We start from the raw sequence: 18,109 nt of genomic DNA on the forward strand, positions 1-18,109 counted from the left end.
TACCTATGCAAATTAGTTCCTTGGCTGTTACTACACTAACATCTTTTAACTAGCAGATGCCTCCTTTTTACAAAGCTCATTACTTCCTGGGAGAGGATTGAGTAAGTTAAGAATTGTGTCACACTCTGTTCAGAATTAATTCAGACTCTGGCCATTATCAGCTGATAATATTTCCATCCACAACTCCCTGGGCAAGGAGAAGTCCCAAACATAACAGTGACTTCAGGGATTGAAAAGGGAAAGAAAAGAAGGAAATAAAGATCCTCCAGCACTAAGTTTTATTGCTTCTGTTGTGATGCACTGCCATAGGGCTCCTGTATTATTGCACTATAATTTCTTTAACTAGTAATTGCTTTATTTGGGTTTTATGTCTAACATTTTTGTATTTGTCGAAGTCAACAGTATTCATGTAGATTAATCCTGCTTCGCCTATGTTTGTTCTGCTACTAAAGACAGTGAGAAGAACTGAGCAATACTGTTATGAGATGTGTTTGTTTTCATTGGGGAATAGTAGCTCTTAGCAGGATTGCAGAAGTCGTGTAGCCAATATTTGTATTTAAATATGATTCCGACTTCCAGGGCTTGGTACTTACATGTCTCTCATTAAAAAGTGAGAAGAAAAATAATAGCCAAACCATAATGAGTGAAAGGACTTAAAAAAATATAGCTCTTTGCAGTCTTTGCAGTCTCTTTTTCTGAGGCCCGTGTTTTTTACCGGTCTGTTTGCTGTACAGTCAGCCGTAACTGCTGCTTCTGTGCTAAAATGATAATAGCAATAAATGAGTTCTTGGTTTGTCTTTCACGGGGCTGGTAAAAACAGATATTCATCCAAGACATCATTAAATAGTATTTAATCGTTATGAACAAGACCTGAGCTTTACAGTCTAACAAAACTAATTAACAATACTTTCATGTTTGTTCTATTACTTAAATTGTCAAGAATGCAAATGTCTTGTTTGTTTAAGAACATGTCAACAACTGGTTTTATTATCCTCTTTTTATTTTTCATAAATCCCTTTTTTCTGTAATATATGTGATTTTTTTCTTTCCAGAAAATGTAAAGAGTCAAAAGTCACCATAAAGTGGGTTGTTCTGCATATACATATGCATTAATTATCTACACTGATTTCTTAAATAATATGAACCTAATACTGATACGAGAGGGTAATTTACATGTTCAACCTTGAATCCTTCTTACAGTTGATAAATATCTAGGTCACATTTTATGAAACTAGTCTATAAGGAGGAAGATACAAAAAAAATGTAGTTGTAGTCATAGTAAAGTATTGGAATTGGAATTCAACTTCTTAGACTCCAGGATATTGCTTCTATTATTGCTTATAGTTTAGCTTTTAGGGTCTAGGACATACAAGGACATGGTCTAGGACATGTGAGCCTCTTCACAGCATGTTTATCATTACGTATGGATGGAGATATTTCACAGTTACACATTGATTTCCACATTCTGTCTTTTATGCATGACTTCAAAAAGTCAGCTTTTCTTCTTTTTAAACTGTAACTAGCATTGAGAATTAATTACAATCTTTAACTGTTCAGCACTAACTATATTTATTCTAAAATCAAATTAATTAACATAAATAAGAACATTTTAATGAGAATACATGGTAGAGCTTGGTAGCAATCAAATAAAAATGGTCTGAAACGAGTCCCACACAGAATCTTCCTTCTTATCAAAACTGAACCTTGGGAAAAAAAGCTAAAATACAATTTTTCTACTGCATCTTATGATGGACATGAGTAAACCTGGTGGAAATAGATTAGAGAATTACAGCGCGAGTGGATGGTCATTGGTATAGTCCAGAGAAAGACATACCCTGCTTTCTGCACTTCTGTTAAGCAAAAAGTTGAAAGCATCTGACATTCAGGAATGGGCTAGTGTCCCTGAAGCTTTAGCAATGTGCTACATGCCCCACTAGTCTAAATGTGCTATCGCAGCAGCAGCAGCATAGGCAATGAGAAGAAAAAATATCCCAAGAGGCATAATTATTAGTAGTACTGTGTAGAAGTCTCTCTCATCTGACAAAACAAATAAAAACATATTTTCACAAGAAAATTTTTGTTTATACTGTATTATACTGCTTAGATGGTCGTTTGGTTTAGGCAGATAAAGAATTAATCTTATTATGAAAAATCACTATTCACACAAAAAAGCTCCCTTTTCGAGCAAAAATTTGTAGGGTGTTGCAGTTCTGTTCAGAAACAGTAGCAGTGTATTCATCAAACTAGCACATAAATTTTTGTTACCATGACTGCATATTAATTCTTTAAAAGATGTGTTAACTATCACTTGGAAAGTACTGAAGTCCTCTAGGAAATCTTGGGGAAGAACTGATGGATTCCTCTGAGTGATGGCATCCCAGCTACCCGGGGTGAAATCATCATCACTCATTTCTACTTCATCTAAACATTTACCTAGCATATTTTACAGTTGTTTTGATAAGTATTCCTCGGTATAAAGGGAACTTTTTATCTAAATATGTCCCTGTCAAAGAGAGTTTTTTTGCTTTCCTTCCTTTCTTTTTATTTCAATTTTCTCAGAAAAGAACAACTTGGGGACGAAGCAAGTTGGCAGTGTTGAAGGCTGGAATGAGCAAAGAATTTGGACCCTCAGGGAATCTTTGCATTCATTTCTTAGTGAGGGCGACTGGTTACCTAGCCTGTCTTTAGCGTGTGCTGTGTGTAACATTCTTGCATGTGAAGAACAAACAGGATTTCTGTCAAAATGTCTTAGCTCAAGTCGAGATAACAACAAACAGAGCAAAAGTTGACATCCACAAGAGAGGCAGCGTTTGTGCGTCTCCTCTGATAATCCAACTAAATTGCAGACAAAATTGTTAGTTTCCACCACTTTTAGAAAATCAAAGTTGTGGCGAAACAAGAAATAAGTGTACCAGTTCAAAATTAAATACTGCATACCAATTAGTTCTTTCCTGACTGACAGCCACAGCTTCAAAGCGTGAAAGAAAGACCATCTTTTGTTTATCACTCATCTTCTGGCAGTCACAGATATGATCCCATATGTAGCATCTTCTTCGGTATACAGGAAATAAGCACTAGCTAACTTAATTTCTGGGCTTGAACTGTCTGAGTTAACAGCTTTGTCACATTAAGTGCGAACTATGCAACAGCAATTACATCCAGTTGGTACTGGTAACTTTTAAGACACTGAAATACCTATTCATGATCTCTTCTCATTTAAAAATTTAAAGTCCGTTTTTATTTAAAGAACTAGAAATGCTAAACTATGGTAGTAGCTATTTATTATGTGTTATTAACAGATGCAATTATTAATAGCAAACATTTTTGATAGTAATTTTTCAGTTCTTATGTGAGGATATTTACCATTTCAGTTATTTGTATGTAGTTTAACACACTTTTGAGTAATAAATTTACAAATTAGCCTTCTTTTAATGCTTTTAATTTTTTTAATTTACAAATTAGCCTTCTTTTTAAATCCATCACAAAGGTGGACAGATATATGAAGAACTAAGAATTTTCTCTTTACCATTGCCTTTTATCCTTTTGTGTAAAGCAAGGACTTAGAGCATATAATGTTTCTCAGCATCTCAGGTTTCAGACAGCTTTCATTATTGTGAAAATCCATTTTATCCTTAACTGAAACAGTGAAATGAAGCTGAGATGTCAAATTCCTGTCCTTTCATGCAGTTGATGAATATTGCACTGTTAACATTTTAAAATGTTTCACCCATGACAGGACAGCACGAACATCTGTTTGGGAAAATGTACCATTTGTAAATGATGCCCACGATCCCAAAATGGGGAGGCTGCCATCAGTGGCTTTCTGAGGTTGGCGTGACACGTCTGCCACAGTCACCCCTTGCAGAAGGGCAGCAGGTCCCCATGGCTCTGCCTGGGGGGGTGGAGGGGGCATCAGGGCAGGGCTGCACGGCAAACCCTGGTCTGATCGGCAGCAAGCAGCTTAATTCCTGAATCTTAATCATATCCCATTGCCAGCTTCCTTGTTTTTATCCCTGTAGGATTTTTCATCCTCTGAAACCAACAAATAAAATCATATTTTGCTTCAGTCTCTTAAACCTCGTCATTTTTTTCCAGACTTTCCATTTCACGCTGTTTGAATTTTATTAAGATCTCTTTACACAAAAGCAGAGTCCCAGCTATACGATGCCCCGAGGGATCTGAAATGCTGTTGCCATAATGTCACAAAACTCTGGAGACATTTTGTTTCTACCAGAAGCTCTTTGGAGAGTTGTGGCTGAGGATATAAAATATCTTAAGTGTTTGCAGCACGGATCTTGGTCGCTGTTGGAATTTAATACAGAAGTTGGGGTTTTTTTTTAAAAAAAATCTATTAATTGCCAAATCACTTTAATACTGATCAAATAGTACCTATGTACAAAGAGGATTGTATTTTCTTTACATCTTGGGATGGAGGCTATTTTTATTCCAGAATTGTGTATAATATTCGTATGAATAATAACATGAATCATCCATTCTTAAGACTATGACATCTTTTCCACACTTCAGTTGATCATCACTAAGTATTTTCACCAAATATTTTCCAGAAGTACCTCTGTTTTATCTGTTTCTGCCTTCAACACTTTCTGTTCTTCCCAAACACAGCCATGTGTAAGTTCTTTATAGAAGGTTCATGAAATCATGTCTCCTCCAGCTGTAATGTAATAGTCTGTGTGTTTCTGTGTGCATCTAATGTATCAGGAGACATATCTAAATGATTATTTAATGAAAACAATATAGATCTATATGTTCATTTGAATGGAAAACTTTTTGTAAAATTTAATATGTGAGTAATCAGAGAGAGTCTGGGATTCAGATTCTAAGGGTATTGATAATTAAAAGCCTGTTAGAATGTTAGACTATTTAGGATATATTTTTCCAAAATGCTTAGTAATTCTGTGTGCCTCAGGCTTTCTGGGACCATGCTGAGGGTGCTGGGATATTAAAAACGTCAGGTGTCCTTAAAAGTAATGTAAACAACCCAAACATTTAAAAAATCTGGTATTTTGCAGCAAATCAAAATCTTTCTGTTATTGAAGGATGTTATATATCAGTGACTCAAGTCAACAATTTTCTGTCACTGAAAATCTTTACAGAAGGTATCAGACCAAAGAAAAAAGTTTTTTTTAATTCCATTTCTAAAATTGCAAGAAGTACTCTATAAAAATACAGAAATCAGACACTGATAATGTAATGGAACTACTAGTAGAAGTACATAAAATTCCAACGCTGCTTAACACAGAAGACATATTCGAAGTAACAGTTACTCAATAATCTAACTTTTTTGTTTACTCACATTTTCCATATTTCCTAGCCCTTTTTGTCATTGCATTTACCGTGTACCACTCTTCTTCCTCAGAATAATGCTACAACAGCATAACAGATAAGGATAAAAGCAGTTGCTCTCAAAAGAAGAAAGCAATTTCTGTTTCTGGGCGTTTTTTTCACTGTTTAATCTTCTTATACTACAGAAATACTGTTCCTATTGTCAAACAGGCTGAATGGCTTTTGTAATTATCAAGATAGCTTCAGACCCTGCCTCACATAAATGTACTAACAGAGACAGTTATAATTTAACCCTCTTAATACTGTCTTTCAATACAGCTTCTTTGTAGTCATTAACCATAATAGCATTTTAAATTGGTCAATGTTCTCTTAAAATGTCAACTTTTCAAAGTCATGATGGGCTATGTACTTCTGGAACCAATTGGTTAAAAGAATTAAATTTAGCCCCTACTTACCAGTGCAGACATTTGAAACAATGCCATAAATAGCTGACTGTATTACCTCAAATTTTTATTCTATGATAAAACTTCTTTTTCACTACCCAGAAGATGATTAAAACTGAATTTAAAGGTTATGTTCATGAGTTCTGCACATCTCTTGGAATACGTCTTTCCTCGATGGTAAAAATAACTGCAGATGTTCAGAATCTCAGTTTAACTACAAAAGTTGGCATTTTCTTCTGCAAGGAGTGCACTTTTTATAACAGTGAGATAAAAATTACACATTACTCATTTTTTTTTCCTTCTGCTTAAATCTGAATGCAGGATGTGTGACACAGGAGAAGGGCTGTTCACCTTTCAGACACGAGAAGGAGAAATGATATATCAGAAAGTCCATTCCGCAACACTGGCAATAGCAGAGCAACATGAAAGATTAATGATGGAAATGGAGCAGAAGGCACGGGTAAGGTCCTCTTACCAAAATGTTTAAATGTAGAAAACTTGGTAATGAATAAAACAAGTATGGAATAATGGCAGCCTGTGGATTTGGCTATAATAAAGGTATTAGCTGTGTGGCTAAGACAAAGCAGACTTCTGCATTTATGTATTTTCATTTTCAGGGATTTTCAGTGTGTTCTAGACAACAATCTATTGTTGGTGTCTTTTTAGAACAGTTAATAACATTTAATGCTAGATCCGTGGTTACCTTCTTGAAAATTGTAGCTCTGTTAAGACTGTGATTAAGACTTTAGTTGAAGCCAGCTGTGAGTTGACTATCGACAAATAAGTGTTAATTGCTCCTCATGGCCTCACAGGTGGAATAAAAGTCCGATATAAACACTTCTAGGTGGCAGCAGACATGTTCTGTTTTTCTTAACCTTGAAAAGGATTATTTGCCCTACTTACAATAAGTAGCAATGCAGCGCGGGTTCAAAAATGAGCAATTTTTTTATTTTATTTTAATTTTAGATTTTCCAGTTTGCATGAGTTATCTTTCATCACTCAAATATTATTTAAGTATTGGAAGCTTGGAGTTTTTAAAGGCAAGAATTAAAAAAAGCAATCCCTGTATGCTTAGAAGGACTTAGAGGGTCTTAAATGATAATTCTGGAAAGCTAGCTGTCAACTTGTATGAAGCTACCTTTATATCTACCAGAGAGTAAAGATATGGGAAGACCAGGGAACCTCATTTTCCTCTCAGATGACCACTGTTCTCCACGCATCTTTGTTCCTAGAAAGAGATTTCAGGGTTATTGTACCATTTCCAGTGACTCTCTTCCTTTTTCCCTTGCCTGTCTTGTACATCCCCACAGTCATGCAAAGGTAACTTACAGAGTCCTCTCCCCACACGCTCCATCACTGTCAAAATATCTTGCTCACACTCCTGGGAGAATGGCTTCTACAAAGGGCAGGTCAAGACCACAGTGTTCAACTCCTTGTCCTAATTACTCCCCAAGTAAGTCTGTCTTTCTGTATTTACTGAAAAAAGAAACATGAAAAAGATGTAGATTTCTGTGGCAGAAGTTTGTTAGGCTGAATGCTTCCCTCAGACTCTGCATCTCTCTGAGTAAGAGCTGAAAGACAGGAAGCCATAAAAAGTGGGGGTTTCAGTGATTTATGAAGAAAGGTAGATGAGTTTTCCAGTAAAACTAGACAAAGCAGGATCATTTGCATGATAGTTGAGATGCACCAGCTTTGGACAGAAGAAGCAGTCAGACTTACACAAGATTAAAATAACATTAGGGAAAGAGTAGCAATTGTTGGGAAGTCCAAGACAAGACAGATGACAGAGTAAACGGAAGAGCATCTGAAATAGCAGAAGTGTTGGTAAAAATTGACTGCATTCTGCTAGGCACAAAGAGTTTGAATAATAGTCCAAAATGAGGAAAAAGCATCATTATAAATATATTTGCTTTTAAAGTGTCTACACCAGTAAGAGAAATTGGGTTTGTGCTGCCATAGTAAGTGCTTAGACCAAGACCAGGATCATACAGTATTTTCCTTCCATGCAACCACCACTTTCACGTTTTCCACCTATCGATCAGCACTTTTACTGCTTAGCGTAGCCATTTCTATTCTGCCATCAGATGACTTCCCTGAAACCTCATTTATAAAGGCTATGGACATATGGTATGTAATATCAAACTCCGAGAGCAGACTGAGAAATAGAAATGACTCATCAGCCATGCAGTGTATCATGTACTTGGCTCCTGGATGAGGCTGCACTCATCCTGTGATCCTGCAGATCCTGTGATCTGTAGAGGAAGATCAGTAGAGCCCTGGTGTAGGCTGCCTGTAGGCTGCATAGAAGTTGTGGGCTGTGTAGAAGAGACTGAAAAAACCTGTTGAGTTTATACTTCAACTAGTAAGCTAATGTTGGTTTGATTTCAGAACCTCATCTGCTCCTGACTGTTGGGATGATGAACTTTAAGGGGTCATCTGTGTCATCTGCAGCATTTGAGTTGTATTCATAGTAGAAGAAAAAGTCTGATGATACGTGTTATTTTACACAGACAAAATATGTGTTATTTCCCTTTATCACGTATAATTGTTACTCAAATGTCTAAATGCAACAGTTTTATCAAATCCCTATATATTTTTTTTCTTCAGGATCTAAAATTGAAATACAAGGAAGAGTGTATTTTTAAATGGGATCTGTAGGCCATAAATGTCTTTTAGGTCTTCCTAAAGCTTGACCATTATACTTTGTATCTAGCTCTATACTTGGGATCTTTTGCTCTTTCCTGACCCTTTCTGTAATGGAAAGCTCATATTTAATATTACAGAATTAATGTGGGGTGTGGGGGGGTTGTAAAGGTGAAAATAGAATAAATTCTTGAAAGTGAAGGATGCTTTATGCTATAACCATTACTATACAAATCAGAAAAAGGGAAAAAATGTAACAGTGATTCCATCTTTACTTCTTCCTTCCAATCAATATAAGTTATATATCAGAAAGGACTCTTGAATGTGTGTGTTCTGTCATAAATATTAACATATTTTAAGTAATTAAGACACTGAAGTATCATTTAAATTTTTTCAGATTATAATAGGTTGTAAATCAATATTATAAAAAGTGAAGACACTTTATAAAAGAAATCAAAATGCATTTTTTACTAAAGCAACCTTGATGAAATTTATAGGTCACAGTTAGTTCTCATCATGAATATACAAAGTACATTGCATTTCTGATAAAAAAGCAAAAAGACTCAAAGCAGATGAAAAAAAAAAGAAAACAATTGTGGCAGAGGAAAAATGGTAAAATTAGTTACTGCTGCCAGAGACTTGTCAGATAAAGATATTGCAAGCAGCCATGGGCCACATTTACTTCATTTATGCACACAAAAATACTGCTTCAGAATGCTAAGCAACAAATTCATCTTTATGCTAAGAAAACTATAGCTCAAACTAAATAATGTGCTGGATAACTGTGTTAATAAGAGAGAGACACGAGAAGGAAATTAATTTTCCCCATTACCTTTGAATGGGTATGGGCTCAAAGCTGAATTCTTCTGTGTCAACTGATACAGGACTAAGTCTGCCTCATTGTCATCACAGGCAAGAGAGACCTAGATAAAATAGGCAGTCATGTGCACACTTCGTCTTCTGCCCATTTCCCTTGCAAATTATAACAGTGGAAGGACCTGAAATGTGGGATCAATAGTCCCTGGGACAGGTGTGGTTTCCATTTAGTTACTGGTTTTACTGTGGTCCAAGCAGAGTGGATTTTATTCAGATACTATGGCAAAGTGGACAGTGGTCTAATTTAGCTCAACTGGTCTTCTTGATTGAGTTTTAAACTGTTAACTGGCAAAGGGATAGTAGTTTATTCTCACTTAGTTTTGGACAATAGCAAATTTGAGCCACTGCAAGTAATTAAATCGAAATTCTTTTCAGAAAAATTGTTACCTGTACATTCAGTTTCTTCACTCTTCACTTTTTTAATGGATCAGTGTGGTACAGATGATAATTTTTGTTAGTGAGTGGTTTTTTGAGGGAAAGGAGTAATATAGGAGTGTTTTGGTAGTGGTTTTACAGTAACGGCCTCAAGCTCCGCCAGGGGAGATTTAGGCTGGACGTTAGGAAAAAATTTCTCGCAGGAAGGGTCATTGTGGAACAGGCTGCCCAGGGAGGTGGTTGATTCACCTTCCCTGGAGGGGTTTAAGGCACGGGCGGACAAGGTGCTGAGGGACATGGTTTAGTGTTTGATAGGAATGGTTGGACTCGATGATCCGGTGGGTGTCTTCCAACCTGGTCATTCTATGATTCTATGATTCTATGATCAACACAACAAATTAATTCAAATTAAAATGACTGGCTTTTTATTTTAAAAAAATCTTTAATGCTGTTGCACTATCTATATTAGAGTGTCAAAACCTCTGGTTTTATCATCTGACTACTCTACATTCTTACATACCTTTTCTTTTGCACATGCATACACACTACCCTTCCCTTTTGTTTTTAAATGTAACATTTAGAAATCTGGTTGTACTGGCAGTCTTGGAATTACTGAAAAAAAAATAAAACAAAAATTAAAAAGTTCTAGCCCCAAGAGCAATATGCGTCCCCACTAACTGTAGTCTGATGTTGAACATGGAAGATGCACGTCTGAATGTCATAGCAGCCAGCTCTTCCATCCCTTCCTGCTCCCCAGGCTAGGTTGCAAGGTCCTTCAAATTCCCTGCTGTTAGGTCAGGTACTTATCTGAATCAGGGAGTCAATTCAGTTTCCTAATTTGGGTCAAAAATAAACTAGGTAAAAGAAGAGGATTCTGCAGGGTTACTGAGCTGAATTCTTTTACAGAGGCACCAGTGAACAATCGAATTTACCCAGTCATCCCATTCAGAGGAGAAAGGGAAAAAGAACAGTTTGCCCTCCATAAGTGCTGAGTATACTCTTTCTTGCAGTCAGTAGCTGATGTTGAGTTTGGTGATATTTTTTATGAAGAATCTCAGTGGAAATAATTTGCCCACACCACCATGTGAATACAGTTGTTCTCAGCAGCGTTTGTCTATGTAACCTCTACACTACAATGACAATGTGCTTACTGTCACATGGCGTTGGAATTTCAGACATGATTTTCCTCCTTAATTTCAGCTTTGATGTTCTGCCACTCAGTCTCCACTGAAAACACTCCTGATGTAACTTCCACTCCTACTGTTGTTCAAGTGTATAAAATGGGGGGTTAAGAACTGTAGATTTCTCATTATGACTGCACACGCGAGGAGGGTACAGTAAGGAAGTTGTCATACCTTTGTAACCTTGTGAATCACTTCTTTCAAGAGCTGCCAGTAAAAACATATTATGTATCTCAAAAGAATAAAAATTTACAAGGTGTAAAACAGTAATTCTATATAAAGTAACACTAAAGATGGTGTTAAACAGCTGAAGTTAATCAAGCATTATTAAGAGAAGTATAAATGCATGAAGAAATTATAATGGCACAAGTTTCATAACATTATCATGTGAAATATTCTATGACATTTGTTTTAGTTTAGACAGAAGAATTGTAAAAATGTCATTTTAGATTATGATCTTTTTAATGTCTACCAGAGTACATATGTGTATGTACCAACACATCTTTAGATTTCTCTTCCATTTCCATTCTTATTATTTATAAGTATTGTCTCTAATATTCAACTTAATATAAGTTAATTAGTTACCATGATAAATTTCTGTCATTTAGAAAAGATAATATCAGTTAGTTTATAAAGTATTCTAAAAAATAAAGTTACTAGGAGGGAACTAATGAATGTGCCCGAGATAACAAATATCAGGCAATGGCACTGGGCTTTAGTAGAAGTTGAAGAGGAAGGTAGCTAAGAAATAAGCCCGTGAATCATTTAATCTTTCTCTTAGCTGGAACAAAATGAGGAAGCTAAGAGTATTTTATAGGACTGGTCTGAGGACAGATATAAATGGTGCAGTTGTCAGGCATAGTATTAGTAAGAATGTAAACTGAATAAAGAACATCGGCATAAGTTGTCTTAGAACCAGAAAAGGAAAAAAAAACAAAACCAAAACTCTGAGGCTGGAGGAAATAACATTAATTTCATAGTGAATTTTTAATTTAGATTTTCCCTGTAAGCAAGTTTCTAATATGTAGTTCCTCTTGTATTTTAACCTGATCACAACCTAAACATATACACATTGAAACATTACAGGATCAAACATCATCAACAAACACATCAAACATTCTAGATTTTTATTTTAAAATTATTATTTCAATTTGAAGTATTCTGCCTTTGCCAATGCATCTTCAGTGCTTTGTCTGGTTAATAGTTGTCATTTATATCTTTGTGCAATGGTATAACTATTATTTTCAACTTGTGAAGTATGGGAAATTCACAGAGACACTACTGGAGGCTGCCAACCCAATGATTATATGAAATGCTTATTTAAAATATATGTCTTTTGGGATCCGTTTCAGCACTGCAATTTACTTACTATGACAAAGCTCTTTTATGTTGTAAGTCTGCCTAAATGCATTTGGGTCAAGTCAATACCCAGAGGAGATAACGGAGAGGAAAACTCCAGAGTTCATCCATAAATGATCCCATGTCATGGCACATTAGTCTCTCTGTATGTTTTCTTCTGTTTCCAAGATATGCTTAAGCTCACGTACTGAGGTTCTGAATGCGTATGATTGTTCATGAACTCATGCACTTAGTCTAAGCTAAAATATGGCCTCAGGTCAGTTATTCACATGAAGGTTTATCTCAATATTGTTCTGTATTTCCCATCTGAAACTACTGTATTATGTTGTTGTATAATGTTTGTTTAGAAACTTTATAACAAGGTGAAAAGCTGGCTGCTTTATTGCAATATGTAGTTGGTGAATTGTTTACTTGGTTTGCACAGGTGTTGTAAACTTATGTCAATTACTGGTTCTAAAGATCTTGAGAAGTTGCAAGTTAAAGCTGAAATACCTTTGCAGCACTTTTGGCAAGAGAGGGCTTCTAGACAAGTAAAGCAGCCCCTTCTTTGTGGTGGGAAACCATAACAGAAAACTGGAAGTGTTCCACTGTCTGTCTGTCTATCCACTGGAAAGTCATGATCATCTCTAAATATTAACAAGAACAAGAATGCTGACTTTTTCCCCCCCTAAGTTAGAATCTGTGTCCAAAAGGTCTGAGTTTTGTAAAACCAGTTCCCATAAGTATCAGTAATTTCCCATAGGGTTCTTGGTTCATTAAGTGCATCACTACTTTTTTTCTGACTCTTATTTCTTCTGTGAGAAGTTTTTAATAATTTTACCAGGGTCTTTGTTATTCCTCAGGCTCACAAAACCATGTGTACTTGGATGAATTAAATCCTGAAGTTGTGTCAAAAACTTATTTCCAACTTTCACTGCTTCAGAAGAAGGTAGGAGGTTTGTGGATATTTAGACTGGGTGGCAGTTAATGATTCCTCAAACTGGAGCTGTTTGCTTTTTTACCTTGTTTGAAAGAAAATATTTTCTTCAATATAGATTTCTTTCATTGGCACTTTTTCAGGGACTATTACTCAGGTCTCATAATAGAGATTCAAATACTGCAGCAGCATTCAAAAACAGCAGGTACCATTCCCTTCCTAAAGGAAAATGTTTCATCCCAGTATGATGAAACTAGAGTCCCTCACCTATTCCTTTATTACCAAGTTAACATGTTTTTTACCCCCTCTTTCTCTATCAGGGGTTTATTGTGCCCCCGTATGACACCCTGCAGGCAGGGAGAGGATGAGGTGCAGAGCCTGGATTTTCCAGGGGATGCTGCAGGTGGTTGTTGTTGCTGGATGTTTGCTGCGTTTGAATGAAACCACATCACAGGTACAGACTTTATTATGGTAACGAAGGTTTAGTGCAGCTACGAGGTGATAGCGGGGCAGGGAGCTGTTTGTCATGTCAGAAACATTGCAGACAGCATAAAGGTTTGTGGAGCGTGTAGGTAAGTGGCGTGGGTAGATGTGAGAGCAGAGCTGACAAGTCTTTGCATAAGACTGTATCAGATATTTTGGTAGTTGGTGATGTAATTTAAATGCTGCTTTGCCATTTGAAACCAAAAGCTCGCACTGGAGTTCTGAATATTTTTGAAGCGGTAGTAGGCACGAGGGGTCTCACTCAGGTCATGGTGGGAAAAATTCAATTCTACCCTTGCCTGACACAATTTTTGAAGTCTCTCTAATCTATAGCCATTTTCCCATCTTGACTGGGAAAAGATGCTCTAAATCTCTCCTAAAGACTAAAACGCGAGCACCTCACCACATGAATGTGCTTACTAGGCTAAAACTTACTTATTCTTTCCTCCTTCAAAATTTTCTGGAATATTTTGTGTAGTATTACAGTGTTCTTTGAGCTTTCTGTCTATTGGGCTGTGTAAGATTCAGATTGAAATCTGCCTGCCTTCCACTATAAAGTAGGAGCTGAACTCAAATTTCTAGTAAAAGCTCTACAGAAGAATCTCGTAGCTGAGAGAATACCATTTCTTAACTGCAAGGAGTCTTCTCTATCCTATAAATCCATCATAAAGTTGAATAAATGAATCTTATGACACTGTTTTCCCTTTTCATTCATCTTATTTATATGTTTGCATGCTATACTGTAGGCATTTCAATTTAAGCATCTCAGGTCTGGTTATTTTGTAGAAATGCTACAGGGCAAAAATGTTTGCATAGTAAGGTATCTGAAGATGCAAATTCTTATGAGAATTTAACACATAGGTGCTTTAAATATCCATGTAGCCACCTATCTACGTTTTTAGGAACTTTTTAAAGACTTAGGTGCGTATTTCTTAGAAGTCAAGTGTATTTTATTTCATTGATGCATTTGAATATAAGTGGATTTGAAGGTTGGTTTGGGTTTTTTTTGCTTTTCTTGTACTTTGCAAAATATTGCATGTTTACAGAGCTATCAAAGTAGTTGGAGAGGCACTGTCGAGTTGAAATTCATATTTGCTTCCAGATAATGCAGAAAGTGAAGAGCCACAGAACTTTACCTGAACAAAATTGATGATTTCATTAGCGGTCTTATTTGCTAAAAGCTGTGGGTGATATGAGTGATAAATTAGGAATGGTTGCTATAATTATACAGTAGGTGTTGCATGCCTGACTGAACCCTACTTGGCTGTTCCCAGCCCTCTCCTTAACTAAATGCTGAGAAGCATTTAATATGGAAGCAAAGTTTTTTTTGGCATTGTGTACCTTTTAAGACAACTTGCTTGTATAACTGTGCTGGTAGCTTTATGTCATCAATCTCTCTTAACAGAGGAACAGTTTATATTAACTATTACTAGAAAAATAATTCTCAAGCCATTCTCCAGTGGGATTAATTCATTATTAATCTCATATCTGCTATTTTGAGAAAACCTTTTTTTGTAAAATAAAGGGAAATAGCCTATACTGCTCCTATTAATATTGGGAAAAATAATAGCTGATGAAGCTGCCCAATGCTCTCAGGAGACAGGTGTTATTATAATAATTATACTAATGAGTAAAATAAGGCACAGAAAGATTAAGGCGAAATTCAGCTGCATATGAATTGTCCAAGGTCATAGAGCAATCAGCTGCATGCTGCAAATGGCACAGCAACAAAACAACAAAACAAATCCGGAATCATAGTCAATTACCTATTCACAGAAGAATTAACTTCTGAAAAATGTTCTTTCACATGATTTCCAGTAGTCTTTTGAACTGCAGTGTCATTCTGTGTCTCCTGTCATGCCAGGCTTTCCTCTGTTCCAGCAGCTCTGTTCACGAGTTCTTTATATTGCCTGAGGGAATAGGTAAGACTTTGATAAATAAGAAACTACTTTATCAGTGATTTACAGAGGGTCACGCTGCTTTTCAAAGAATAGGCGAATTATAAAAAGTAATAATCTGAGAGGGGATCAAAAATTCTCCTCATAGTCGTAAAGTTGCTCTGTAAATCCCTCCTGTGCTTTTTGTGCTTTGGTTCATCAGGTACCTGTAGATAGGACAAAGATTAGGTGAAGTTCACCCTTTGTCTTCATTTTGCTTTTTTCTGTGCTTCTGTTCCTTTTTATAAATATGAGACTTTGTAACTTGAAAATTATTCGTAACAATCTCTCTGATCATGTGTTGGTGGTTTAACCTGGCGGGCAGCTAAACACCACACAGTCGTTCACTCACCACCCACACCTCCCCCTGCAATGGGACGGGGGAGAGAAATTTAAAAAAAGGTAAAGCTTGTGGGTTGAGATAAAGACAGTTTAATAGGACAGAAAAGGAAGGGAATAATAATATATACAAAACAAGAGATGTACAATGCAATTGCTCACCATCTGCTGACCGATGCCCAGTCAGTCCCTGAGCAGCACCCGCTGCCCTTCTGACCAACTCCTCCATTATATTTATAAATATAAAACATATGTTTATATATATACACTTACTTTTAGCATAGTGTCATATGGTATGGAATGTCCCTTTGGTCAGCTGGGGTCAGTTGTCCCACCCATGTCCTCTCTCAGTTTGTTATGCACCCCAGCCTGCTCACTGGTGAGGTGATGTAAGAAGCAGAAAAGGCATTGACTGTGTGTAAGCACTGCTCAGCAATAATTAAAACATCAGTGTGCTATCAATATTACTCTCACCCTAAATCAGAAACACAACAATATGCCAGCTACAAGGAAGAAAATTAACTCTGTCCCAGTCAAACACAGGACATTATGCTTAGATCCAATACAACAGATACTTAGTACCTAAAAAAGTCGTATCTGAAATACCGGCACTTTTCCAAGTACAAGCTATCTTTGATATGTATTAATCAAAGACTGACTAGATAGGGGTTATGTTCCTTTTTTCTTTCAGTGTTGGGTCATTGTTCTTACATTACTGATATCCCTTACGATGCCAGCCATGCTAACAATTTTTATTTATCACCTGTGCGTGGCTCTGGTTCAGGAGAAATGTAAGACAGTTGTAAAGACATTAAAGACCCTGTACTGTTGATTTGTCATTACTTCACTTATTACACTTCACTTGTTACACTTACCTATATTATATAAAGATGTGCAGCTACTACAGTAAGAAAAATAATGTCCTGTTAATGCACTGGCACAGCCATATTGGGATTTTCAAACCCATTCACTATAGGTTCAGAAAAATAGGCATTGGAGAGGACTGCTAGTGGTCCACTCACCTAATCTTCTGTTCAAAGCAAGGATAGCATCGAAACTAGATCAGCTTACCCAGGGTCTTATCCACTCAAGTTTTTAATACCCCTAAGGTATTCATGGGATTATGGGCATCTATTCCAGTGCTTGGATGCTCTCATTGTGAAGAATTTTTCTTTAGGTCTGTCTTTAATTTCCCTTGTGACTGTGCCCTCTTGTCATTTCACTGTGCATCTCTGGTAACTGTCTTCAACGCAACAAACCTTTAAGAAGAGTGAAACAAACTGGAGTTAGATTTCTCTAAGCTTTCTCTTTCTCATGCTGAATAAACATTAGGCACTTAATCCAACATCACTGATTGTATTCTACTTCTTAGGGGTTCTCTTCCGGGCTGTTTCCAGTTTTACATTTCTCTTTTGCTACCACCCAAACCTAAAGGATCTGCGAATACAGGTGAACTTCCAGATGTTTCACAAATGCCAAGTAGTGGGGAGATGTGATTTTCTTCACAGATTTTCTTCACAGATTTTCTTCACAGAAAGGGTCATTGGGCACTGGCAGAGGCTGCCCAGGGAGGGGGTTGAGTCACCTTCCCTGGAGGGGTTTAAGGCACGGGTGGACGAGGTGCTGAGGGACATGGGTTAGTGTTTGATGGGAATGGTTGGACTCGATGATCCGGTGGGTCTCTTCCAACCTTATGATTCTATGATTCCCCCAACCTGCTGGCCATGCTTTTGCTAGTGTGGTCCAGTATGTGATTAACCTCCATCACTGCACGTGTACACTTATCATTCATGTTATCACCGGGACAACTAGGTCCTTTGGCAAAGCTTTTATCTAGCAACTTAGTCCCTAGACTATACTCATGCACTAATTTGCCTTGACCCAGCTGCAGCATTAACATCTGTCATTGCTGAACTTCATGAGATTCCTCTCAGTCCTTTCCTCTGCTGTGCTGAGGTCCCTCTGACTGGAAGCCTCCCCAGTCTGAGTGTTTGACTGCTCCCGCTAGTTTGTTGTCATCTCCAGATTTGCTAAGAGTGGATTCTGTCCCACTGCCTCTGTTGATGGTGTTAAAAAAGCATTGCACTACTGACCTATCTAAACTGCAGGAATCATTTCTAAAAAAATATTTCAGTTCTGCAGTATTCAGCAGCAAGGGCTTATTGATGGTTTTCCATGCTATGGTAGAAGCATATATCGCTCTGTTCCTTATGACTGTCTCCGGGTAAAGCTGCTAGTCTCATCACATATTCA

General features: G+C 36.9%; 1 protein-coding gene across 1 annotated transcript in view; it reads left to right on the plus strand.

Annotated features, from left to right (window-relative positions):
- DOK6 (docking protein 6) overlaps positions 1 to 18,109 on the plus strand; it is a 225,785-nt gene that overhangs the window by 159,972 nt on the left and 47,704 nt on the right. The window contains exon 6 of the mRNA XM_069853029.1: positions 6,069 to 6,207. Within this exon, the coding sequence (XP_069709130.1) occupies positions 6,069 to 6,207 (139 nt within the window). The remainder of the gene's footprint in view (positions 1 to 6,068; positions 6,208 to 18,109) is intronic.

The sequence above is a fragment of the Phaenicophaeus curvirostris genome, chromosome 3 (assembly GCF_032191515.1).
Source record: "Phaenicophaeus curvirostris isolate KB17595 chromosome 3, BPBGC_Pcur_1.0, whole genome shotgun sequence".
NCBI classification, from domain to species: Eukaryota; Metazoa; Chordata; class Aves; order Cuculiformes; family Cuculidae; genus Phaenicophaeus; species Phaenicophaeus curvirostris.